The sequence below is a fragment of the Phocoena sinus genome, chromosome 3 (assembly GCF_008692025.1).
Source record: "Phocoena sinus isolate mPhoSin1 chromosome 3, mPhoSin1.pri, whole genome shotgun sequence".
Taxonomy (NCBI): Eukaryota; Metazoa; Chordata; class Mammalia; order Artiodactyla; family Phocoenidae; genus Phocoena; species Phocoena sinus.
The window spans coordinates 79,586,500-79,613,555 of record NC_045765.1 but is presented as its reverse complement, the minus strand read 5'-3'; the positions used below and the strand labels follow the sequence as shown (position 1 = coordinate 79,613,555).

At 33.3% G+C, this 27,056-nt stretch overlaps 1 protein-coding gene across 6 annotated transcripts in view; it reads left to right on the top strand.

The window, feature by feature from the left end:
• YTHDC2 (YTH domain containing 2) overlaps positions 1-27,056 on the top strand; it is a 67,586-nt gene that overhangs the window by 28,357 nt on the left and 12,173 nt on the right. For 5 of the 6 annotated variants that reach the window (XR_004349260.1, XM_032627349.1, XM_032627348.1 and 2 more), the window contains 13 exons: positions 4,846-5,024; positions 5,279-5,375; positions 5,454-5,541; positions 5,628-5,708; positions 7,409-7,491; positions 12,972-13,077; positions 14,528-14,647; positions 14,957-15,229; positions 17,720-17,846; positions 18,894-19,099; positions 19,454-19,649; positions 21,679-21,788; positions 23,168-23,460. Coding sequence is in view for 5 of the 6 variants with exons in the window: in XM_032627349.1 (XP_032483240.1) it covers positions 4,846-5,024; positions 5,279-5,375; positions 5,454-5,541; positions 5,628-5,708; positions 7,409-7,491; positions 12,972-13,077; positions 14,528-14,647; positions 14,957-15,229; positions 17,720-17,846; positions 18,894-19,099; positions 19,454-19,649; positions 21,679-21,788; positions 23,168-23,460 (1,959 nt within the window). In the remaining variant the exon portion in view is untranslated. The remainder of the gene's footprint in view (positions 1-4,845; positions 5,025-5,278; positions 5,376-5,453; positions 5,542-5,627; positions 5,709-7,408; positions 7,492-12,971; positions 13,078-14,527; positions 14,648-14,956; positions 15,230-17,719; positions 17,847-18,893; positions 19,100-19,453; positions 19,650-21,678; positions 21,789-23,167; positions 23,461-27,056) is intronic. The other variant, XM_032627350.1, reaches the window with a different exon arrangement.

The following is a 27,056-nucleotide window of genomic DNA, read 5'->3' as shown; positions in this document are numbered from 1 at the left end:
TTTCTAATAACAGCTTTCAGTTATTTTGTAGGTTGTTAGTAAGATCCACTGTATTATAGTATTTACCTTATTTTTTATTTTATCTTAAAAAAGAAGAAGGGGAATCTCCAGTTAAACTTGGTATTTGTCTCTCTGCATTTCCCCAAAACCTCACTAAATGGTAAGGAAGGAATATAAAATGTGTAAACTAACAAAGTCAAAGAGAATGGAAGAGGATATGCAACTGATGAAAGATGTTAGTAAATTTTTGGATGATATATGGCTAATGCATTACTGATGTTTGACTTAGCAAAGCTTAGAAAGCTGAAGCCTGAGTGCCTAAAGAGGGAAGTGCCAATGAGAAACAACCTCATTTTAGCTTTGAACTTCTTAGAGGCTCATTCAACTACTTCTGAATGAAGCAATGAAAGAAAGGGCTAAAAAAATAACAGAGTTAGTTGAAATTCTCTATGAGAAATATTTGGAATTTCAGATTCCCTTCTTCCCTGCCCTCAGGTGATATCTCTTCCCACTGTAGCAGGATGTAGGAAGTTTATTGAAAAATTAAACCATTTAGAGTTTGGACTTGGGTGACCAGGTACAGTGGGAGAGTGGCAGTAGGTATCAAACAAAAGGGGTTTAAGAGAAAGTCTACTTAAAGACTAAAAGTTGAGATACCATCCACTCCCTTCCCCTGCTGTCCCTATCTCCTTTTCCTGTTTGAAGCTTATGTTCTTTGGCAGAAAACTTGAGAATTCCTTCCTGGAAAAAGACCAAGCCTAGAGAAAAGATTTAGAACTTTAAGAGGTTTGGTATTCCTTCAATGAAATGACCATCTTTAAACCAGATAACTCAATTTTCCCCACTTGTACACATGGAGGTTTTTGTGCTTTACTCTTTAAAAATAAACAAACTGCCACAGGCATTGAGTGGAAAAAGCACTCAAACATCAAAATAAACAGTAACAACAAAAACCCCAAGAAGTTGAATAAAACTGAGCATCAGTGACCAGAAGAAAACTTCAAAAATAGTATCGAAAATAACATTCATGAACCAGAAAACAGTGTGCTTAAAAAAAGAAAAAAAGGAACAGACCACAAAATCTTGTTCAATTTCATCTTCATGAGGGCTACCCAAATTTACCTATCTATTGCAATCCGCCTCCCCCACAGTTGATCCTCTTTAACCTGTTCTAACTTTTCTTTTGTCCATAGGACCTACCATCCTTTAATAAACTATATAATTTACTTATTTACTGTACTTTATTGGTTTATTGTCTGTCTCTTCTCTCCAGTGGAATTAGTAAGCTTCTTGTCTCCTGTGTTCAGGGGACAGTGTCTGGATATAGATGTTCAGTGATTATTTTTGAAAGAATGAATAAAAAGAAAGAGCCCTTGAAAATTAAAAATATGATAGCAGAAAAATAATTCAGAAGGGTTTGCAAGATAAAAGTTGAAAAAATTGCTGACATGAGTAGGAAAAGAAGACAAAAAAAAATAGAAAATAGTAGAAAAAGGATAGGAAAATTTATTTCCTATGTATTTTTTATGAGGAAGCTGTTAGAGAATGTGTCCTACAAAATGAGGAAGTGAAGTAAAACAGAGAAGAACACAGTAGATCCAGCACAGGAGATAGGTGAAAGAAATGCTTAGTATGTTGGTGCACAGGGCTGTTCCTATGACAGCTGCCCAGTAGGCCTGTCTCATAGAAACAGAAGATAGAGAGCTCCGGGAGGAAAGTCCCTCTGGGGTAAAAAAGGATTACCTTGATCGTTTTGATCATATTAAAAAGATTTTATGAATTTGTTGGACACTTTGGGAAAATTAGTGCTAAGTACACAGAAACTAAGCAAATAAAAATTAGACAGTAATTACTCAAGGGAAAACCAAAAAGTTACAGAAGAAAGGGAGTGTAATCATAGTTTACTATTTAGCTCAGGGATAAATAATGTTTACATAGCAAAGTAAAGCTGAATGCAGATTTAACGAAAATTGTAGGGGTTATGTGTGTGGAACCTATATGGGGGTGGGGGTGGTGACCTCATTTTTCATTAATTGGGAGATTCACAGATAATATACTAAATTGTTAAATCAATAAATAGCAGAAGATGCATGTTGCTTAGAAATACAGCAGTAAATACCAAAAGAAATGGCTAAAAGAATTGAAAAAGGTCCTAGGCAGTGTGACTGGGAGTGGAGAGGGGTTTTTGTTATAACTTCTATAAAACCCTTGTTTATTAACACTATGTACATGTATTACTTTGATTTAAAAAAAAAAAGGGCAATACTTTCAAAATCCTATGAAACTGTTATATTCTTCTTTTAGATAATTAGTTTAGATAAATTTTGATGTTATACAGAGTTTAGACATTTAAAGAAAAAATATATTTAAAAGAAATTTAAAGGAAATGTATTTTATAGTACGCTGATAGCTTTATCTATTTTCAACCGATAAGACTGTCAAAAAAATATAGAGTATGAAGTTAAAATATATTAAAACATCTATTATTCAAGAACATATAAAATGTTTTATTTGACTTGGGTTTTTGTATTTAAGTCTATAGATGAAGTCTCGGGTATTAGATGAAAGTAACATTTGAAATATGAAATAGTTTTATCATTTTAATTTCATTAAATGATAATGTAGAGTCTCAAAGTCTTGGCAGATCCAAATGCTAATTCTGGTGTGGTGGGTTTTATTATCATTTCATTAATAGCACCAGAACTTGCACCAGAACTTCCTTTTAATGCTAACACTTTGAATGTTCCAGATACTGTTACGGTGTTAGGTGTAGCTCAATATGTACTACAGATTACCATGTAAAACAGTTATCTGGATAATATTTTAATTATCCCAGCTAAGTCAGCTTTCTTTTTATTCCACAAATCATGATGTTATCAACTATAAATTTCAAATATTTAAATTAAATTTATTATGTTTGCTGGATTATTGATACTTGATATCTAAAGTTTATAGCATTAAACAAAGAACATAATACCTCCTTAATTTACCTGGTAAAAATAAGAAAACAAAAAACTTGGAATGTTTTAAATTGGATTTAAAAATTTTAAATACTACAATTATAACGTTGCAGAAGTTTCATATTTTTCCTATTGAAAGCAGTCTTTTTTTTAAAAAAAATATTTATTTTTGGCTCTGTTGGGTCTTTGTTGCTGTACATGGGCTTTCTCTAGTTGCGGCGAGCGGGGGCTGTTCTTTGTTGCGGTGCATGGGCTTCTCATCGCTGTGGCTTATCTTTGTTGCGGAGCACGGGCTATAGGCCTGTGGGCTTCAGTAGTTGTGGCTCGTGTGCTCAGTAGTTGTGGCTCATGGGGTCTAGAGCGCAGGCTCAGTAGTTGTGGCGCACAGGCTTAGTTGCTCTGTGGCATGTGGGATCTTCCTGGACCAGTGCTTGAACCCGTGTTCCCTGCATTGGCAGGCAGATTCTTAACTACTGTGCCACCAGGGAAGTCCCTGAAAGCAGTCTTATGTTATTTTTCTGCTAAGTTCTTTAAGAAAGATTGGGCTGAACTGAACTTTCTAGAAGTCATATTGATAATTACTAGTGATGGCAGTTTTATATTTTCACTTACAGGATGAAGAAGCAAGGGGGTTATTTCAGTAATTTCTACTGATTTTGGCTTTCAGGAAATAGCATAATCAACCTGCTTTTAGTGTAGGATAACTGAATTAGTCATTTTAAGCTGATACCTGTAGACTGTTTTTTTTTTTATGTATGAACTATTCTCCAGAATATTGTTTATAATAATGAACAATTAGAAACAACCTATTAAGAAAAGGTAAATGACAACCAAAAGTTTGTGTTTTTTTAAGTTTTATTGGGTTAAAATTCACATACCATATAATTCACCTACTTAAGTGTATAATCCAGTGGTTTTTAGTATATATGTTCGAAGAGTTATGCAGTCATCACCACAGCCAATTCTGAGAACATTTTCATCACCCCAAAAAGAAATCTGTGCTCATTAGAGGTCACTTCTAATTTCCCCCAACTTTAGCAGCCCTAGGCAACCACTCATCTACTTCCCATTTCTATAGATTTATCTGTTCTGGACATTTCCTATAAATGGAATCATATAATATGTGATCTTCTGTGATTGGTTCTTTCACTTAGCATAGTGTTTTCAAGGTTTGTACATGTTGTAGCATCTTTTTAACGACTGAGTAATATTCCATTCTATGGATAGACCACAGCTTGTCTATCCGTTCATCAATTGATGAACATTTAGGTTGTTTACACTTTTGGGGTGTTATGAATAGTACTGGTATAAACATTTGTATACAGATTTTTATGTGGACATATATTTTCATTTCTTCTTGTCTATATACCTAGGAGTCTAACTGCTGGGCCATATGGTAACACGATGTTTAACAGTTTTGAGGATCTGCCACATTGTTTTCCAAAGTGGTTGCACCATTTTACATTCCCACTAGCAGTGTATTAGGGTTCCAATTTCTTCACACCCTCTCTCACACTTAATATTATCTGTCTTTTTTATTATAGTCATCCTAGTGGGTGTGAAGTGGTATCTCATTGTGGTTTGAATTTCATTTCTCTCATGACTAATGATGTTGAATGTATTTTCATGTGCTTATTGGCTATTTGTATATTTCCTTTGGAGAAATGTCTTCAGATAGAGTTTTTTTTAAAAACACATATTGCCAAATTTTACTTTGAATAATATACTTGAAACCAAAATATGAATTACATTATAGTGTATTAATTGTCACTTACCCTCTTTAGAGTATATTGAAAATTTGAACATGGACATAATGGGAATCATTGGCCTTTAAGCGTTACTCTTTTTAATGAAATTTAACTTGGTCTGTGTTTTTCTTTTCTAGTGCTTCATTGGAATTTGGAAATTTAGATGAAAGTTCTTTGGTTCAAACAAATGGGAGTGATCTCAGTGCAGAAGACAGAGAGCTCCTGAAAGCTTATCATCATAGTTTTGATGATGAAAAAGTAGACTTGGATTTGATCATGCATCTTCTATACAATATCTGCCATAGTTGTGATTCTGGTAAATAAGTATTGTCTAAAAGAACTGAAGCAAAAATATATTCTTTGACTTAAATTTAGTATTTTGTGTGTGTACAAATTTTTATACAGTTTTGTTGATAATAATGCACAAATAATCTCTTGTGTCATTTTATAAGTATTAGAGTTTATCAGTACTTGAAAACACATGATGTAGTTCATTATAGCTAGTTGTTTTGATTGATTCTGGTTTTACAAAGAGATTTAATGTTTTAAAAAAAGTCATTCTTCTTCAAGGTGCAATATTGATTTTCCTGCCTGGATATGATGAAATTGTTGGTCTGAGGGATCGCATCCTGTTTGATGACAAGCGGTTCGCTGACAATACTCATAGGTAAAAACTAAAGCTTTATATTTATTGCATTAAATAACAGTTAGGTACCACAGTATATTTTCTCTTAATTGTCGACAGGTACCAAGTCTTTATGCTTCATTCAAATATGCAAACATCTGATCAAAAGAAGATATTAAAAAACCCACCTGCAGGTGTTCGAAAAATAGTAAGCTTCATAAAATCTTCTTTTTTCCATTTTATTAGTCATTGGTTTTGCTTTCATATTAACGATAACATAATATCCTATTGCAGATCCTTTCCACCAATATTGCTGAAACCAGCATCACAGTCAATGACGTTGTCTTTGTTATTGATTCTGGTAAAGTGAAAGAGGTATGTATGGATAAGTTGTAATTTTACCTAAATGACAAAGGTTGAGTTCCATAACAATAAATGCTTTTATAAGCAGAATTCATTTTAATGGGAAAATTTCTGGTTCTAAGATGAATTTAACGTAGTAAATGTTGGTTTCACTAAAGTAAATATTCTACCTTAAACAACTCAGTTTGTAGGATCTGTCTTATTTTAACAAATTATACAAAAAATTTAGCCTCTGCTCACTAAATATTAGGAATAAAATAAAGGATTTGGCTAGTTACAGTGAAAATTTTGTCAATGTGGGAATTTGATTACATATTTTGTATGTTTTCTTTCTACTCATGGGCATGGACCGTGTCCCTCTTGTTCATTGTTATATCTCCAGTGCTCCACATATAGTAGGTATTCAAAAGATACTTAGTTCAAGAGAACCATGCTGATAGGAAACAAACAAACATAAAACCAGGCTTCAGCAAGTGATGGCTAGCAGTAAAATTGGGCCCATCATCTGCTTTCGTAAAAATAAATTTTGTTGGAATACTGCCATGTCTACTTTTTACCCATCGTCTGTGGCTGCTTTCACACTCCAGTGGCAGATTTGAGTAGTTGCAACAGACCCCCTCTGCAAAGGCTAAAATATTTACTGCCAATTCCTGATATAAATAAAAGGCAGCATTTATTTCCTTTTAGTGTTGGAATGCCCAGCAATTCTCAGCACCCTTAATTTTGGTCGATCCTTTCACTGAAATAATTGAAAGTGATAGAGGTAATTGATTTTTCAAGGAGAGCAATGCTATCCATGTTGGGAAAGCAAATTATATCTGTTCTAGTGGATATGAATGATCATTTTTAATGTGAAAAAATTAATTACCTTTAGGTGTTATTTATCAAGTAAACTGTGATGGTAGTGCCAAAAGTTATTTTATATACAAAATTGTTAAATGTAACATTTTATTAAAAACAAAATAAGCAGCATCTTTTCTAAAAATCCCATAATTAAACAATTATGAGAACACATTTGTATTTGCTCTATGTAGTAATGTTATGAAAAGGAAAGTGTAAAGTCACTGAATGATTGATGTATATATTCTAGCAATGAATTCTTTTAAAATATTTTTCTACATAAGTTTCCACTTTAGAAGTGAAAGTATGGGGATAGTAATGGTTCTTTTTTACTTTCTCTTTTGTAACATTCTGGATAGGCTAACTGCATTAGTAGTTCAGCAGGAGGTAAAATGGAAGGGGTTAAAAATTATTCAGTTGGGAATAGGATTACTTTAGTGATTATTGTTATTCTTCCAATCAACTTCCTGGAAAGTATTTCAGAAAACGTCTTTCCCTGGTCACTCCTATTACCCACAGTGATGGAAATCTGATAGAAAATGACCTCAAGGAATAGATCAGTTCTCTCCAATCTTGATGCCTTCTGAGAACTGACTGCCATTATCCAAGTGTAGCAGAGAAAAACAGGTAGCTTAGCAAGGCACAGAATGAGGAAGTTTTACAGCTCTTCTAAGTTTAGTTTTCATTCTTTTTCCTTAGAATGTTTGTGGCCAGAAATCTGGATTTTTTTTTTTAAATCAGTATCCTGTTCTAATTAATCAAAAGGGACTTTGAATTAAACTCGATGTGCTAAAATATGTTCATAATATTTTCTGCTATTTCTTCTTAAATACCTTTTATGTATTAACATGAATGTGATTTAAATATTACAGAAATCCTTCGATGCACTGAATTTTGTTACAATGTTAAAAATGGTGTGGATTTCCAAAGCTAGTGCCATACAGCGAAAAGGCAGGTAATGTATATTTAATGGACATTGATTCAATTGCCTATAAAATGGAAACATTTTCATATGTATTACATATTTAATGTATATTCTACTTTCTCTAAAATGTTAAAACTTTCGTGTTAGTCTTAATTTTTATATTATTTTTGCAAAGCATACCATTTTAATACTTATTTTAAAAGTTGAATTTAGGTTATGTTAAAAATAAAAATTTTTGTCCAGTATGATCTACACTCAGAAGACATAAGAAACTTAAAAAACAAAAATAAAAGCAGTGTAAGATGTAGGACTAATTTCTGTACAATACATAAAAAGCTCCATGAAAATCAATTAAATAAAGACCACTACATTAACCTCACATATACCACATATATCTCATATATACCTAAAGTAATGCGAATTAATGAGGTACTGTGTTTTACTTATCAGATTGGCATCAATGAAAATTTTTAACAGCACACATAACAAGAGTTAACAAAACCATGGGCCAGTAGGCTTTCACAGTTTGCTGATGGGAGTTTATATTGATGTGACTTCTTCAGAGGATGATTTGAAACCGTTTATCCAGTTCTCCCCTTTAGCAGTGGATTCTACTTCTCATAATTTATCCTGAGCATACTTGTACTCAGGATAAATGTGTGCCAAGTATGTGGCACTCATAGTATGTGTGCCAAGATGTATGTTTAAGAATGTTTTTTGCAGTATTATTTGTAGTAGTGAAAAGTCTAGGAACACTGTAGTATCCATAAGTAGTGAAGTGATTAAGCAAATTATATTATTGTCACACAATGTCATACTAAGTAACTGTTAAAAGGAAATATGTAGATGTATGTGTTTTATGTGGAATGAGTTTTCAGAAGCTCATATTAATTGAAAAAAGTAAGGTATAAAACATGTATCTAGTATTTTCTTGTTCTAAAAAATATCTATGCATGTGTATGTTTGCATGTATATTTAGACACACATATGTTGTCGAGGCTGAGCTAAACATTACAAAACAGTGATTGTTGACTCTGAGAAGGAGGATTTGTGGGGCTCTTGGAGGAAGGAGACAATTTTTATTTTTGTATTTTTTGTATTTCAGTTATTTAGCACATACTTGCATTACTTTTTCATTTTTAAAAAGGCAAGATTAAAAAGAGTCATATTTTTCAGTAATTATTTGACTAATTTTTCTTGCATTTTAACTAACAAGAAAACATCAGATACTGACTTTAAGAGTGCTGCCTACTGAAGATGGTGGATACATTGATTTCTGTACTTTATAACTATAGAATGCTCTTTGTTGTTGTTATTGTGTCAGTTGTCTTCTTATGACAAGTGTGGCTTGGCACATTGAGCTGGACTTACACCGTGTTAATAGTATATTATCAGGGATAAAAATCAGAAATTATAGAAATTTTCTTTGTCATCTTTTTCAACAGATGTCTTTTGGCAGCCTTCACTGTGCAAGTGTTAGGGGTGCAATGATGAATAAACTATGGTCTGATGGGTAAAGTTTGAGATGGGGAAATGTTGCAGTCCATCTTGGAATCCAATAAATTAAGCAATTTTAATACTATGCGATCTGCACTGTAACTAGATAATGCTTCTAGAGGAGTTAAGATAGAATCTGAGACAAATATGGTTAAATAGTTATTTTGGGAAGGCATTTCTGGCAGAGGGAAAACATTCACAGAGGCCTAAAGGCAAGAGTGACAAAGAAAGTTGTTTGGATGGAGTTTAGTTTAGAGGAGAATAATGAAAAATGAGTGGAAAGAGGTAAGTTGCAGACTGGTCCTTTAGGACCATTTTGTATTTTCTCTCTCTCCTTTTTCTTCTTAATAACATGGTTATAGTATTCTTTCATCTTTTTGAGGAATGAATAGGTAGAGACAAAAATGATGGTAGGATGACCCCAGTAGGAGACTCTTTTCATTAATCCTGTCATTTACAATAAGGGAGAGATGAGAGTAACCTGAATTATTATAGTGGTGGTTGAAATAAAGAGGAATATAGGCATACCTCCCCTTACTGCACTTCTCAGATACTGAATTTTTTACAAATTGAAGGTTTATGGCAATCTTGTGCACCCCGTGTTGAACAAGTCTATCAGCACTATTTTTCCAACAGCGTTGCTCAATTCTTGTCTCTGTGTCACATTTTGGTAATTCTTGAAATATTTCAAACTTTTTCATTATTACTATATTTGTTATGGTGATCTCTGATCAGTGGTCTTTGATGTTATTATTGTAATTGTTTTGGGGTACCACGAACTGTGCTCGTATAAGAAGGCAAACTTAATCCATAAATATTGTGTGTGTTCTGACTGCTCCACCGATCAGCCATTTCCCATCTCTCTCCTTCTTCTTGGGCTTCCCTATTCCCTGAGACACAATACTGAAATTAGGCCAATTAATAACTCTACAATGGCACCTAAGCGTTCAAGTAAAAGGAAGAGTCGCACTTCTCTCACTTTAAATCAAAAGCTAGAAGTGAATAAGCTTAGTGAGGAGGGGATGTCAAAAGGTAAGACAGGCCGAAAGCTAGGCCTCTTAGCACCAGTTAGCCAGGTTGTGAATGTGGAGGAAAAGTTCTTGAATGAAATAAAAAGTGCTACTCCATTGAACACATGAATGATAAGAAATTGAAACAGCCTTATTGCTGATGTGGAGAAAGTTTTAGTGATCTGGATAGAATATCAGATCAGCCACAACGTTCCCTTAAGCCAAAGCCTAATCCAGAGCGAGGTTCTAACTCTATTCAATTCTGTGAAGGCTGAGAGAGGTGAGGAAGCTGCAGAAGAAAAGTTTGAAGCTAGCAGAGGCTGTTTCATGGGGTTTAAGGACAGAAGCCATCTTCATAACATAAAAGTGGAGGTGAAGCAGCAAGTGCTGATGTAGAAGCTGCAGCAAGTTATCCAGAAGATTTAGCTAAGATAATGAGGGTGGCTACACTAAACAGATTTTCCTTAGAAAACAGCCATTTCTTGGAAGAAAATGCCACCTAGGACAGGCTGACTCCCTTGTTAGGAGCTAATGCAAGTGGTGATTTGAAGTTGAAGCCAATGCTCATTGACCATTTTAAAAGTCCTAAGGTCCTTAAGAATTATGTTAAATTTACTCAGCCTATGCTTTATAAATGGAACAACAAAGCCTGGATGACAGCACATTTGTTTACAACATGGTTTACTGACTATTTTAAGCCCACTGTTGAGACCTGCTGCTCAGAAAAAGTGACTCCTTTCAAAATACTACTGCTCATTGACAATGCACCTGTTCACCCAAGAACTCTAATGGAGATGCGCAACGAGATTAATATTGTTTTCTTGCCTGCTAACACAACATTCATTCCTCAGCCCATAGATCAAAGAGTAACTTCAGCTTTCAAGTCTTATTCATTAAGAAATACATTTTGTAAGGTTATAATTGCCATAAATAGTAATTCCTCTGATGGATCTGGGCAAAGTAAATTGAAAACCTTCTAGAAAGGATTCACCACTCTAGATGCCATTAGGAACATTTGTGATTCATGGGGAGACGTCAAAATATCAACATTAACAGGAGTTTGGAAGAAGTTGACTCCAACTCTCATGGATAACTTTGAGGGAAGAGGTAACTGCAAATGTGGTGGAAAGAGCAGGAGAACTAGAATTAGAAGTAGAGCCTGAAGATGTGACTGAATTGCTGCAATCACATGATGAAACTTTAACAGATGAGGAGTTGCTTCTTATGGATGAGCAAAGAAAGTGGTTTCTTCAGATAGAATCTACTCCTGGTCGAGATGCTGTAAAGATTGTTGAAATGACAACAAAGGATTATATTACGTAAACTTAGTTGATAAAGCAGCAGCAGGGTTTGAGAGAATTGACTCTGATTTTGAAAGAAGTTCTGTGGGTAAAATGCTATCCATCCAACAGCATGGAATGCTTCAGAGAAATAGTTTCTGAAAGGAAGAGGCCGTTGATGTGGCAAACTTCATTATTGTCTTATTTTAACAAATTGCCACAGCCTTCAGCCTTCAGCTGATCTGTCAGCAGCCATCAACACTGAGGCATGACTCTCCACCAGCAAAGAGGCTATATGACTTTGAAGTCTCAAATGATGGCTAGCGTTTTTTTAATAATAAAGTATTTTTAAAATTAAGGTATGCACGTTGTTTATTTAGACGTAATGCTATTGCATGCTTAATGTACTACAGTATAGTGTAAACATAACTTTTCTGTGTATTAGGAAACCAAAACATTCTTGTGATTCACTTTATTGCAATGTTTGCTTTATTGCCATGGTTTGGAACTGAACCTGAACTATCTCTGAGGTATGCCTGTAAGTAACTAATTCAAGAGATATCCAGGAGAGTAATATTGGTGATTGTATGTCCAGGGGGTGGGAGGTAAGGAATAGAGTGGAATGAAGGATGTCTTACAGGTTTCTTTGAAAATTTTGTGGATGGTGGTGCTATTGTCGGGGAAAATGTAAAGCGTGGTTATGTGGGGAGAATTAATTTTTGGTTGTGTTGTTTGAGTTGACTGTGGAAAATCCAGGTGGAGCTAAGAGCCTTCTGAAATATAGGTCTAGAATTAGGATAAGGAGACCTAGATGGACGGAACTTGAAGTTAGGAGGATTATTAATATCACTTGGGAGAGAGCAGGATAAGGAGAGCAAAGGGCTAAGGTCTGACCTCAGAGGAACATCAACATTTAAGAACTGGGAAGGATAGAAATCTTTCAGAGGAGGCTGGATAGGTGGGAAAGCTAATGGGTATGTAGTGAGGGAAATATTTGATGAAGGAGGGAATGGTCCAACAATGTCAGATTTTCTAACTTGTATCACACTGTGTTATAGTTAGGTTTGTCTCTTTGGATTATGAGCTTTGTGAGGCTACGTAGGGATATTTCTGTATCTCTGTCACTTGGCATATTCAGCCTTGCTATTAGCTGATACAGGGACTTTGGATGAAATTAAAAGTGACTGCTTTTCCTCAAGACGTATTTCTAGTGCTTTCCAGAAAATTATGCAAGTCTCTATGATCGTGGGGTAAATGACACTCCCTTAGAGTTGTGTAATGCATAACTTCCACAACTCTGTGTTTAGTGGGCCTAAACACAGTGCTTAGTATCAGCTCTGTAAAATTGATTAAATTTAAATTACCATATATTTATTAATGCCTTATTTTTTACTCACTTTTATTTTTGTGTGTGTGTGTGTGTATATATATATATATATATATATATATAGTATATAAATTTTTACCACTGTCTTAGAAGTATTACTTGTCAGGTAGTATTACTTGTCATTCATGAATCTCACTTCATAAATGAAATAATTGAGTCCCACAGATGTGAAGTACCTTTTCAAAGGTTAGGGGATCAGTATCAGAGTAGAGGTTCAGACTCACATGTCATGCCACTGGTTCATTGTTCTGTCTCCTAAATCATATTGCTTTTACAGTTTCCTTATTATAGTCTTTATTCCTGGTTTGAGCCTTAATTTTGTGTTTCAATTTTAAGGGCAGGGCGATGCAGACCTGGAATTTGTTTCCGGCTGTTCAGTAGACTTCGATTCCAGAATATGTTGGAATTTCAGACTCCAGAACTTTTGAGAATGCCATTACAGGTGGAAATTTACTTAACTCTATCTAAAAGGCTATTTTTTGTGGGTGAGGGAGGAGAGGGACCATTTCAACTCATATTGATTGGGCTTTTAAAAATCAATTTATAAAATAAAATTATAAAGTATATATTATTGAGGGTGGTTATATATAACTAATATTTTTTCTGTATAAGAAAATTTAACTCAAAAACCTCCAAAATTTAAAAGAATTACTTGAGTGCATTTGAATTTAAGTATGGTTTATAGATATATTGTATTTTTAATGTAACATTCTAGGAGTCTGTCAACCACATGAGTGTTCACCTTTTAAATTCTCAATGAGAAGTAGAAAACAAATCATTTAAAGTACAAAAGATAATACCAAAATCTCAGTTTAAGATGCTGATCTTACCTTGGTAGTTTTGGAATTGAGTTCACTGAGATTTCCTGGCCTGTATGAATTGTTTTCCTTTTGGTTTTCTGACTTCATGGAACAGCCAAACACTATGTACTTTCTAGGGAAAACTATCAGAAGTGCATTAATTTGATTCTCTGGTGTGCTGAGCTAGATGCTGGCTTCCAAACCTTAAAGAGACACTGGGTCATATTTTTGGCATCCAGGTACCTGGATGACTTCCCACTTCTCCATGCCTGTGTACCATTTTCTATTCTTCTTAGGATATGCAAAGTTCTTAACAAAAGCCTAAATTTTCTCTCCTGCTTGTGTCTCGTTTTAATTTTTTAATTCTTGCCTTTCCTCTTCTCTCTGCTCATACCAGTAGTTTCAGTTTCTGAAGCACATTTTGTTTCCTTCTGTCTTAGGGCCTTCATATGTGCTATCCCCTCTCCATTGAAACCACCCCCTTATTCCTTTTCTGTTTAATTCCTAATTAATCTGTACATCTTAAGTGTCATTTCCTCACAGAAATTGTCTTTGACTTCCCATGGCTGCCTCCTCCTACTCTTTCTTGAACTTGTGTTTACGTCTTTAGTTCCCTGTATCCTTCATAGCACTTATCCCAGTTGTAATTAAGTAGTTAATTATATAATTATTCTGTTTTTCACACACAGTGAAAATCCATGGGGGCAGTGTCTGCCTATCCTCTTCTTTTTCTCCAACTTGATACATGGTGCCTGGCACCTAGCAAGCACTTAAATATTTGTTGAATGGATAAAAGATTCTAGAATGTAATATAAAGGGAAAAAAAAGATTTTTGGACAGTGACTGTTATTGTTATATATAAGAACTGTGTGAGGAGACATTGCCCGCTGTTGATGGAGGATGGTTATTAAGATTCTCGCACTAAAGTATGAGCCCATCTTTCATAGAAAGACATTGTTCCCTTTGCTGTTCATTTTAATCAGAGACTCTACTAGTCTGTGTTGGGAAACTATAGTTCCCAGGATTTTTAAAAAAATAAATATCAATTATAAGTGTCAGTATTTCAAAATTATTTGCTCTTCTTATTTACAGGAACTTTGTTTACATACCAAGCTCTTAGCCCCAGTTAATTGTCCTATTGCTGATTTCCTTATGAAAGCTCCTGAACCTCCACCAACTTTAATTGTAAGAAATGCTGTGCACATGCTTAAGGTTGGTGTCTTAATAGTTTCATTTTACCTGAAATTTAAACCAATTGAGAATATGTCTTAACTAATTTTTTACCTAAAAAAAATTATCTTCGTATTATGTATTTTGAATAATACTCTCGTGGTAATTATAGTAACACAGTAGGTATAGTTCATTTTTACATAATATATTTGAAGCAAAATATATTTTTTACGAGGTACAGTAGCAAAAGAAAATTTATGTTCTTGTATCTTACTTATGGATTTTTAAGTATGTGGTTTGATTAAACAGTTTTTGGTCATGTCAAGTTCTATTTTATATCCTTTTATTTAGACAATAGATGCAATGGATGCATGGGAAGATCTCACTGAACTTGGATATCATTTGGCTGACTTGCCAGTAGAACCACATCTTGGTAAAATGGTCCTATGTGCTGTGGTGTTAAAGTGTCTGGACCCCATCCTTACAATTGCCTGCACACTAGCCTATCGAGATCCTTTTGTCCTGCCAACGCAGGCCTCTCAAAAACGTGCAGCTATGCTTTGTAGGAAACGTTTCACTGCAGGGACTTTCAGTGACCACATGGCACTTCTCAGAGCATTCCAGGTACTATTATTGTCATTTTATTTTTGAAGTGTTGCTGGTTAAACACATTTCTAGGGTAAGTGTAACAAATTAGAAAATAGATATGATTCTGTTAATTTTGTTTCATTATAAAGTCACATTTTATTAATTGCTCAGAAAAATACCTTCCTAAACTGTTAATATGTTAAAATTATCATATTTTTCTCTACTTTTTTCTTTCATTTTCTCAGTTTTCTCCTTGTAAAACTATGTATATATTTATTTTTATTTATACTTATATGTATATTTCTTTTTTATAAACCCAAATTCCTTATCTTTAATCATATCTTGTTTAGGAATGCTCTAAAATTTTAGTTAAGAAACATTGTACATTATTCAAAGTATATAGAACAAAACTTAGAAGAAAATTATCTTGAATTTAATATCCATTTATTGATTTTTTACAGTGTGTTCCTTTCTTGTGTGCTCAAGACACTATGTTAAGAATTTAATTTTGTAAAGCAAAATCCAAAAATCACTTAAAAATTTTAAGATAATAATAGTGAGAAATTGAGGACAGTAATAAATGGGAAAGAAAAGATAAGTATAGTGAGCCTGAGTAAAGGAAATGATATATAATTTAGAAATTCAGCTATGTGGGGGAAGAATATGTTATTTCTTGAAAAGGTAGACATGTTATTTATCCTTTAATTCTCTTGAATGTAGGCTGTATCTATACATTAAAAAATTGCGTTTTTGCAGAAAGTACTCTTTTCCAGGCATACAGGATTTTTCCAATATATACAATTAAAAAAGTAATTATAAGGTCTTTTGTGGGCATTATTGAATAGTGGTTGATGCATTGCTATTAATTTGGTCTATTAGATACCATATATTATAGTAGATCAGTTGAGTGATTATAACTGGGGGGAGATTTGGAGTAGAATTCCTATCTATTCTTTGTTTTTTCCCCAGCTCCTTCAAAAACAGAGAAGGTAAATTACTGCTTTTGTCTTTCAGTTATATTCCAAAACAAGAGAACTCATTTTCAAAGAGAGCTCCATTATACTACATATAGGTGATTTCTAGGAATCCCACTTTCCATTCTCAGACAGATTAGGAGGGTGATATAAAGATTATTTTTAGAGGCCTGAAGTGGCAGTTTTCTTAGATATAAATGGTATTATGATGGCTTAATTGAAAATCTCCCATACTTCAGTGGAGGAAAGTTAGCAGGCACATCTGTGAAGGTAAATATTTTTACATAGCTAGGTATTCAGGTTGCCTGATACTTTGTTCTCATTGGGATTTTATAAACTCAGTGGCTTTCATAGCATTTGAGTATAAATTGAAAATGATAAATTCTATTTGGTCATAAAGTCTTAGATTTTATTTTAAAATTATTCTAAAAAATTAGATGTTTTTGACATATAACGTTATGTTAGTTTTAGGTGTACAACCTAATGACAGTATTTATATATATTGTGAAATGGTCACCACAATAAGTCTAGTTAACATCCATCACCACACATAGTTAAAAAATTTTTTCTTGTGATGAGAACTTTTAAGGACTACTCTCTAGTCTGTTAACTAGAGTTATGATGATTTCACAATACAAATCATTATGTTATGCACCTAAAACTAATGTTATATGTCAATTATGTCTCAATAAAAATATTTATTAAAAAAATTACTCTCAGGGACTTCCCTGGCAATCCAGTGGTTAAGACTTCACGCTTCCAGTGCAGGGGGTGCAGGTGCAATCCCTCACTGGAGAACTAAGATCCGACATGCCGCTCGGTGGAGGCAAAAAAAAAAAAATTTCTCTCAAATGAACTTTTTACAAAACAGAAATAGAATCACAGATGTAGAAAACAAACTTATGGTTACCAAGGGGGAAAGAGGGAGGGGAGGGATAAATTGGGAGATTGGGATTGACATATACTCACTACTATATATAAAACAGATAACTAATAAGAACCTACTGTATAGCACAGGGAACTCTACTCAGTACTCTGTAATGACCTATAGGGGAAGAGAATCTAAAAAAGTGGATATGTGTATATGTATAAGTGATTCACTTTGCTCTGCAGCAGTAACTAACACAACATTGTAAACCAACTGTACTCCAATAAAAAATAATTAAAAAAATAAATGTTGATGTTGAAAAATGAAAAAAAATTACTCTCTTAGCAACTTTCCAGTATACAGTACAGTGTTATTAACCATAGTCACCATGTTATATATTATGTCTCCAGGACTTATTTATTTTTATAGCTCAAAGTTTGTACCTTCTGATCCCCTTCACTTATTTCATCCACCCTCCTCACTCCTCTAAGCCCCCGCCTCTTGCAACCATTAATCTGTTCTCTGTATCTATGAGTTTGTTTTTGTTTTTCATAGTCTTAGATTTTATAAAGTAATCAGAAAAAGGAAAACTGACCTTGAGTGGTTATTGTAGTGATTTTCAGTTACTTTGGTTCCTAAGAAGTGATTAGAAATGTGTCTTGTTATGTAATTATATTTTTATAGGCATGGCAGAAGGCTCGAAGTGATGGGTGGGAGCGAGCCTTTTGTGAAAAGAATTTTCTTTCACAAGCTACTCTGGAAATAATCATAGGCATGAGAACTCAGTTGCTTGGTCAACTTAGAGCATCAGGTAAAATTTTCCTCCAAAGAACCTATTTAAACTACTGAGAGTTGCCTGTACATTATAGTATTCCTAGTGTTAACTAATGCCATCTTATATTATTTTTATGACATTATCATGTTGTATATCTTATGTTCATGAACTGCTTTGTAGACTTCTGCATGACCTCAACTTTTGTTTGTTGATTAAAAAAATGATATTGTAGAAGCTATAGTTGAGAAATATATGAATGCTTTTTGATACTGTTGGCAATGAGCAATTTATAATATATTTGTTGGCAAAAATCAATTTAGAGATTGTACTTGTTATATTTTATCATTATTAATAAATATTTAGCTCTATGAAAGAGAAATTACAAAAATTTAAGTAGATTGATATGAAAGCTGGCCTTTATATTTTTGGAACATAAAACAACTAGTAATCACTTGAAGGCACTTGATTTTTTTTTTTTTAAAGAGAATGTCAGTTTTGCTATTTCATTTTAGAACTGCTCCTTTGAATTTCTTTTTGAGTGGCGTAGTACATTGAGGAAACAGAAGAAAAGTACCGGAGCCTGGATTTATGGAATAGCTGAAGTGCCAAAGTAATATAAGGAATGAACCAGAGGATTCAGAGTTGTCTCAAATATGGGGACATATGAAGGACTTTTGAAATTCAAGCAAGAATACTTTATATTTACTTGACTTCACTTCCAGGATTAGTTTCTGTCACAACCAAGATGTTATTAATACCATTCAGCAGAATAGTTTAGGTTTTCAGCTATGATTTTAGTATGTTTCTGATAGCAGCTTATGAAGAACTTTATTGCAAGAATATGTATTTGGTTTCTGAAGTCCCTAACTCCTCAATTGAATCTTCTGCTTACTTTAGCCTAAGCAAACTTAACTTTCTTCGAACATTGACTATATTATAAACTTTTCAGAGGAGATTTTATGAATTATTGTGGCATTTGAATCATTAAACTTGTATGGATTATACAATTTTTGTTAAAACCCAAATTTAAAAGTATATTTTGTGCAATAGAAAAGGTTGGTGTGGTTTGTTTCCTCTTTCTAGGTTTTGTGAGAGCACGAGGTGGTGGTGACATTCGAGATGTTAACACAAATTCTGAGAACTGGGCTGTCGTTAAAGCTGCATTGGTTGCAGGCATGTATCCTCATTTAGTCCACGTGGACAGAGAGAATGTAGTATTGACAGGGCCAAAGGAGAAAAAAGTACGGTTTCATCCCAGTTCAGTTCTCAGTCAGTCTCACTATAAAAAGGTAAAACTTTTTGAATGCTCTTAGGCCTTGAGGTAAAACTAATCTAATTTAGATAGTTGAAGATCAATAAAAAAATGCTCCCAATGCCAACCTGCTTTAAGAAATTAATTAGTTATGTATGTATAATTCAACATTGGAACAATATTTTGGTTGAGTCTTAAAGTTGGAAGAGGTAATGTGTTAAGTATTGAGGACTTATGTACAAACTACATGACCAATGACTTGCTTTAATTTTTGTTTGGGTACTAATATACAACATCTATTTCGCTGAGGGACTTTGTACTTTTTAAAAGTATTACCAGTAAATTAAGTGATAAATTTACTTAACAGTTTTAAAATTTATTTTCCTAATAGATTCCTCCAGCTAATGGTCAAGCTGCAGCAATTCAGGCACTGCCCACAGATTGGCTTATTTATGATGAAATGACCAGAGCTCATAGAATAGCTAATATTAGATGTTGTTCAGCAGTGACACCTGTCACTGTATTGATATTTTGTGGACCAGCTAGGTTGGCAAGTAATGCTCTTCAGGAACTTTCATCTTTTCGAGGTAAATATATTATTGAAGGAAATACAAATCTATTTGAAATAAAATTTTTTCTTCTTACTAAACCAAACAAATTTTGAAATTATAAAAATTTATGTGGTAGTAGCTCCCTTTTGATGTATTAAGACTAATTAAAAATTACTAAAGTGTACCATTGTTCTTGAAATTGATTTCTAAGGTAACTTGATATTCAGTTGTGCATTTTTGATTAATCTTGTTGAGAGTCTGTTTTTTTCTTCCACTTGAATTTAAATGATAGTTTAACATAAAAAACAGGTAATTGTTTAACTACCAAGTATAAAATAGATAGCTAGTAGGAAGCAGCCCCTTAGCACAGGGAGGTCAGCTCCTTGCTTTATGACCACCTAAAGGGGTTGATAGGAAGGGTGGGAGGGAACCGAAAGAGGGAGGGAATATGGGGATATATGTATATGTATAGCTGATTCACTCTGTTATACAGCAGAAACTAACACAACAATGTAAAGCAATTATACTCCAATAAAGATGTTAAAAAGAAAACCAAAATAATTGTTTAAAGGAAACGTTACCCATAATCCCACTACCCTTACGCAAACACTTTTTAATATTATACATTTTTTTCTGTATGTTTACATATTTTAGGTTATTTTACCCATACTGTTTATATTCTGCTATTTTCATTTCACAAAATATAAAAAACATTTTTAATATTTCATATTAATGGCTGGAAAATATTCTATCACATTATAGTGACATAATGCATTTGAAATGTTCCTTTACAGTCGGACATCTAGATTGTTTCCAATTTTTTGCCATTTGGTGATTCAGCAAATATTTATTGGGCAACTATTACATGTCAGTTATTGTGCTAGGCATTGAGGATATAACAGAAAATAAGATATACAAAGTATTTCTGTCTTCAGGAGTTCACCTGTTAGTGGGTGTTGACATATAGCAAAAAAGTAAATAACATGCATGGTACTTTGAAGAAAATGAAGAGGGTCTCCTTAGGAGTGACCTACTTTAGAAAGGGACCTTAGACAAGTTTCTATGAGGAGATGAGATTTAAGCTGAGCTCTAAAGTATGAGAAGAAATCAGCCATGTGAAGATGCAGGAATATGCTCTAGGTAGGAGAAGATGGTGAGGACCAAGATTCTGCACTAGGAAATGATACAGGAACAGACAGAAAGATTGTGTGATTGGGACCACAGTGATCAAGGTGAGAGTGGGATGATCTGAGGTTGAAAGAAAGACATGGACTTGTAAAGGAAAATGCAAGGGAAACTGTTGAAGGGTTTTAAGAAGGGAGTAACATGGTGTGATTTATGTTAAAAAAAATCATTTTGGCTGTGAGAATGGATTGCTTGAAGGAGCAAGAACGGAAGAGAAGAGGCAAGTAGGAGGCTTTTGCAGTGGTCTTATGATAGATAATGATGGCTCAGAACTACAGTGATGGCATCTGATATGAAAAGAAGTAGATTTAAAATTATTTTGGATGTACTAGTAATGGCTGGATTGAATGTGGGTGGTGAGTGAAAGGGAGGAATCATTAATTCTTGGGTTTTTGGCTGTGATAGCTAGTTGAATAATTGGTGCCACTTATTTGAGATTCAGAAAACTGGGAGCAGCAGGTTGTGTAGGGAAGTCAGGGGTCCTCTTAGACATGTTAAATTTGAGATGGCTAAGGAATCCTAAGTAAGATTTTTTCTTTTGGAGTCAGTGGATTTATTATCCATATCTGGAGCTCAGGGAAAAAGTTTGGACTAGCAATACAAATTTGGAAATCATCAGCTAGTAAATGATATTAAAAAGAAGAGGGTTCTTGACAAAATTTGAAAAATTCTTATATTTAGAATTTGAGTAGAGAAATAAACAATGGCCAGATACTGAGTTTTAATTTGTGACCTGTTGTTTTTGGAGAACTCCCCACACAAATTGTTAGTATATCAGGAGGATTTGTGTAAATGTAGAGTATCTATATTGACTTACTATTTTGTCTGTGATATAAGATAGTAAAAGTGAAATTTTTTTCCTTTCAATATGTGTGAACAGCAGATGGTATTCCTAATGACAGTAGTGATAGTGAAATGGAAGACAGAACTACTGCTAATTTGGCAGCTTTAAAACTTGATGAGTGGCTCAATTTCAAACTAGAGCCAGAGGTAAGTTGCTTTTTAGTAGTGTGATAGATTTCTTTTATTCAGTTGTATGAATTGATACACAGTGTGATGAAAATTATATCTTTAAAATTGAGCCCTTAGTATGAGAGAATACAGCTTGTTTTTCAGTTTTCATACATTCTCTGCCATATTGGGGTTTATTCTCTAGAGGATTTGAAAAATCTAGGTGTGGCTCAGTATTTGAGCATGGTAATATTTGAATATTTTTGTGTATATAAGAAAATATTGAATATTGGGTACACAAGAAATCCTTTTATTTCATGTAACTCTGTTTATAAGGGAAAGGTGTGAGTTCATCCTGTTTTCTCTTTTCATATTTCTCTGGAGTAGGAAAGATGAATGTTTTTTTTCAAATTAAAAATTTTCTTGATAAAGCCTTCCCTTAATTCCATCTTTACTTTTAAAGATCATTCTATATCCTTTTTTGGGACAATATCAACTGTTAAAAGTCGATACTGGCTAGGTTTACTTTTTTGCCATACATTCATTTATCACTTCAACCTACTGCAGTCTTCATTTCCATTCCCATCGATCTTTCGCTTCACTGAAACTGTGCTTGCCAAGGTCAATATTGTCTCCTCCAGGTTATCAAAGCCAGCCTGCTGTCCTTGATAAATTTGACCTTTCTCTCATATTTAGCTATTGTCCATACCCTTGTTTTTATTGATTCTGCCCTTCCCCATTTTTCTTCCTCACCCCTGTCCCAACTTCTTTGTCACTAGTTTCTATGACATTACTCTTTCCTGATTCTTCTATCTAGAGAGGTCATTCCATCTTAGGTTCTTTCACTAACTCTTCTGTATGTGTTTGTGCCTTAAATGTTAGATGTTCTCTAGTAGTCTGTTCTTTACTCTGTTCTTCTGTCTCTGCACAATCTTTAAGGACCTTACATCTATGTGTAGATTTAGTAACCATTTATGCATTGATAACTTCCAGGTACATCTTATCTGTATCTCTAGCTTAAGCTTTTCTCTGGACCTATGAATTCACCTGCCTTATGGACATCATCATTTGGCAGTAAAAATAAAGTATGAATGGAACTAAATGTATTTTTCTTTATTTACCCTGCTGTTACTTTTCCAGTATTAATCATAATTACACTCTACCACACATTGTTTACTTTCTCTCTCATTGGAGTGTTTCATTTGATTTTGGGTCTCTAGTGCCTCAAAATGGTAAATAAGATATTTTATTTCTTTCATGTAACAGAAAGACTGAAATTGATAGTAAATGATATGAAATGTAAAACGTGTTCTTTGGAAACAGTTTTAGACCTTAACTAATAAACAAATAGTTGTCTTGGAAGTGTGATAGATATTTTGCTTGTATCTATTTGAACTGAAGAAACCATTTTATTATAGGCAGCCAGTTTATTGCTGCAGCTTAGACAGAAGTGGCATAGCTTATTTTTACGCCGAATGAGAGCTCCATCCAAACCTTGGTCCCAAGTTGATGACGCTACCATAAGAGCAGTTATAGCTGTTTTAAGCACTGAAGAACAGTCTGCAGGTTTACAACAACCATCTGGGATTGGCCAAAGGCCAAGGCCTATGTCTTCAGAAGAACTTCCTTTGGCATCATCTTGGAGGTCAAATAATAGTAGGAAAATTTCAGCAGATACTGAATTTTCTGATGAGTCTACTACTGCAGAAAGGTAAATTCGTAACATTTTATCAAAATGAGATATTTTCTCTAGGAAAATAGTTATTTATCATAGAATCACATGCTTTTATAATATTTAAAAATTACTTTCTTATAATCTAAGATACACAAAAAGGTCACAATAAAATGGGAAGAGTTACTTTCAAAAGATAATTCTTTCAAGTGTTAGATAATATTAAGGATTTCAAGCTCCTGGGGTCTTGAGTTATTTAACAAGGAAATTTTTTTGTCAGGAAAAGCTTAAAACATTTAATTTCCAGAATTTACAAATTTAGGGTCTGAGAAAAAGATAGCAACATTTTTTATTATGTATTTTAGTTGATATATGTTAAGCCATATCTTTCCTAGATACTTCACAATGAAAAGTGTTGGCTGTGGCCATTTAGAAGAACAGCCTCCCCACAAGCCTTACCTAGATATTAATAACACTGACTAGTATTCCTACAGAAAAATACTTTATTCATTCATTCATACAGGGACACATTGAATGCCTGTTGTTCTTAGTGTGAAGGATATGGCAATGTGTAAGACAGACAAAATCTCTTTCTTCAGAGTTTACATTTTATTGAGGGGAGGCATACATATATTAAAAAAGTAAATAAATTTACTGTCTTGGCAAAATTTTTTAGTTTAGCTAACTTCTTTTATCTTTTCTAGCATTTGGCAATTAGATGTGATTTTTTGTTTATTATATGATTAGTAATAATAATGAGAGCTCTTATATTGAATTATTTATCCAAAAATGTATTGTGGTATAATAGTGGTTATAATGAATTGTTGGTCATGATTCAGAAATATTTCTGGTTGTAAAAATATTTGTTAGAATCAAATTTAAATTTCTTTATATCAGTTAATTTTTTTTTTTTTAAACCAGGTTAGAATTGATAACAGAGACAAAATTCTTGCTTGGAATGCTAATTTTGGCAGTATGGTAGATAGTTTCTGTGATAAGAATATGATTTCATTGTTAAAAACCTGAAAATAGGATCAATGGAAACATAAAAGATATGTAGTGCTTATTGTTTTTCAAGGATCAGATGGAGTATATAGTACCTGCCTTCTTTTGATCAGATTTTACTTATTTGAATGAAGCATAAAAGCATGTTATCAGTTAAGGCTTCAGTTGAAAAGGAATAATACATGGTGGTTTCCAAGTTCTTCATATATTACATTTTAGGAATAATTCAACCAATTGCTTAGAAAACCTTCTCATAATATGCATCCCTGAACCTTTTTCTCTGATATAGACACTGCCAAGTGAAAGGAAAATAGTAAAAAACACATTTTCTACTTAGACACGCCTCACTTTTTAAAAAGATTGTTCTAAAAGTTTACTTGAACAATGATTGTTTAGAATGTGAGAATACATTTGCATAGAAATTATGTGGTAGAGTTATTTATAGACTAATCTGTAAAAAACCTGTTATGTTCACAGAGACTTTTTACACACATATGTGTCTGTATACATACATACTACACACATACATTTTTAGGGAAAAAAAACCTTCATTTTTTTTTCTTTATAAAAGTAAGACATACTCATTTAATAAAATTTGGAAATACAGAAGAAGAAAATCAGAATTATAAAGTGTAGTATTAGTTATGCTTTAGAAACTGATTATCTTATAAATTCATTTTTCCGCCTGTGATACCAGTGTCTACCATTTTCCTTTCCTTACAAGTTGTAGCCTTGCATTCTTCATTCTCTTGTCTGTTGAACAGTGAGATACAGAATTTCATCCACTTTTAGACTTTTGCTAGCATTAATAGATAAGGCCTGGAATTGATATAGCTTGGTGAGGAATAGAATGAGGACTCTTAGGAAGATTTATTTTTGAATGGAGAAGTTATAATCTTTCTAGGATTACTTCTTGGAGAAAAGGGATTTATAGTTAGAGTTTTCATGCTAGCATGGCAAGATATAGATTAGATAATTTCTTTTAATAAAAGGATTTTATTGAAACTATTTTTTAAAAGTTTAAGAAACTATTTAAAAATAGAAGTTGCCCACATCCCACCTTAAAATTAAACCAATTTTTATTGTCATTTTCTAAATAATAACTTGCTCATTTACAGAGAATAAACATATCTTTTCTATAAGAAAAATGAGATATAAATGAGTTATCAGAGCTCTTTGTTCCTCTTAAATAAAAATTTAGGTTAGAAGGGTTTACACGACTGTTTTGTTTCTACATGCATGAAATTTTGGGGGGGAAGCCAAGTATGAGAGAAAAACTTAGAATAGAGCACAGAGTCAAAGATCAAATTGAAAACCACGAAAGTAGACATTTAGTTCTATTGAAAACATCATTTTTATTTTAATAAGGTATTACACTCAGTTAAGTTCTGTTACATAATTTTCAGGTAAATAAAGTACCAGGGAAAGAATGATGGAATTTTAGAGGTGTAACTTGATAATTCATTGAACGTCAATTCATGAGAGGGAAAAAAACCTGAAAAGTTGGTTCTTTACATTTATCAAGTTGTTATTAATTATTCAGATGTTTATTCATTATATATTTTCATTAATATTTTTAGGTTTTTAGCTATTTTATTTCATTTTTGAACGAAATAGTATTGGATCTAAGATACTTACTGAAAGAGAAGCAAATTGTGGGGATAAGCTATTTTAACTTCTTTTGAAGGCAGAATAATTATAATTGCAAGACTCAGTGGAAGTTTATATACTATTGATGACTTGGCCTTTTTTGTTTCGTTTGTTTATTACAAATATTGTTAAACATAGCAAAGTAAATGATATGTCATGGTGAATTCCATATTTCAGCTTCACTAGTTTACCAAGATTTTCACCTATTTGCTTTATCTACCCCAATTATTTTTTTCTTGCTTCTTTTCTTTTTCTGTTTACATATTTCAAAAATCAGTCTCATGCATCATGTCATTTTACCCTTCTGTATTTAAATATGCATCTTTTAAAAATAGAGGGATTTTTCCTACATAATCAAAATCCAATTATCAGTCCCAAGAAAATAATCATTTCCCCAATTCTCAAACTATAGATTTATTTGAAACAACATCTAGGGAGGACTCATGCATTGTATTAGGGTGTCTTGTTTCTTGAATCTCTTGTGATCTAGAGCAGTTAGTTCCTCTGCTGACTTTTTTTAGGGAACGAGGTCAGTGGCATTAGATGTACCACATTCTGTATTGGTTTCTTTTTATTGCTATACCCTATGTATTTCATGGAAAATGGTGGTTAGCTCTCAGGGCTTGATTAGATCCAGTGTTTTGGCAAGAATATTTTATAGGTAGTGCTATGAACTTTATATTGCACTACTTTAGGAAGTACTTAATGTCTTTTTTTTAATGTCTGGTTGTTCCACTAAGATGTATACTTTTTAAAAAATTATAAAATTCCTGACTGCTGTTTTTGCTGCATTTATTGATAGAATTTTAAAACAGAAGAATCTTAGCGTTTATCTAATTTACTCCCTTTATCTAACAGGTAAGGAAATTAAAACTCAGATAAATTAAGACTTGCCCAGGATCACCTGCCTCGTTAGTTGTAAATTTAGTACTGTCCCAAAAATCTTCTCTCCTGACTCTAGTCCTGTCTTATTTCCACTT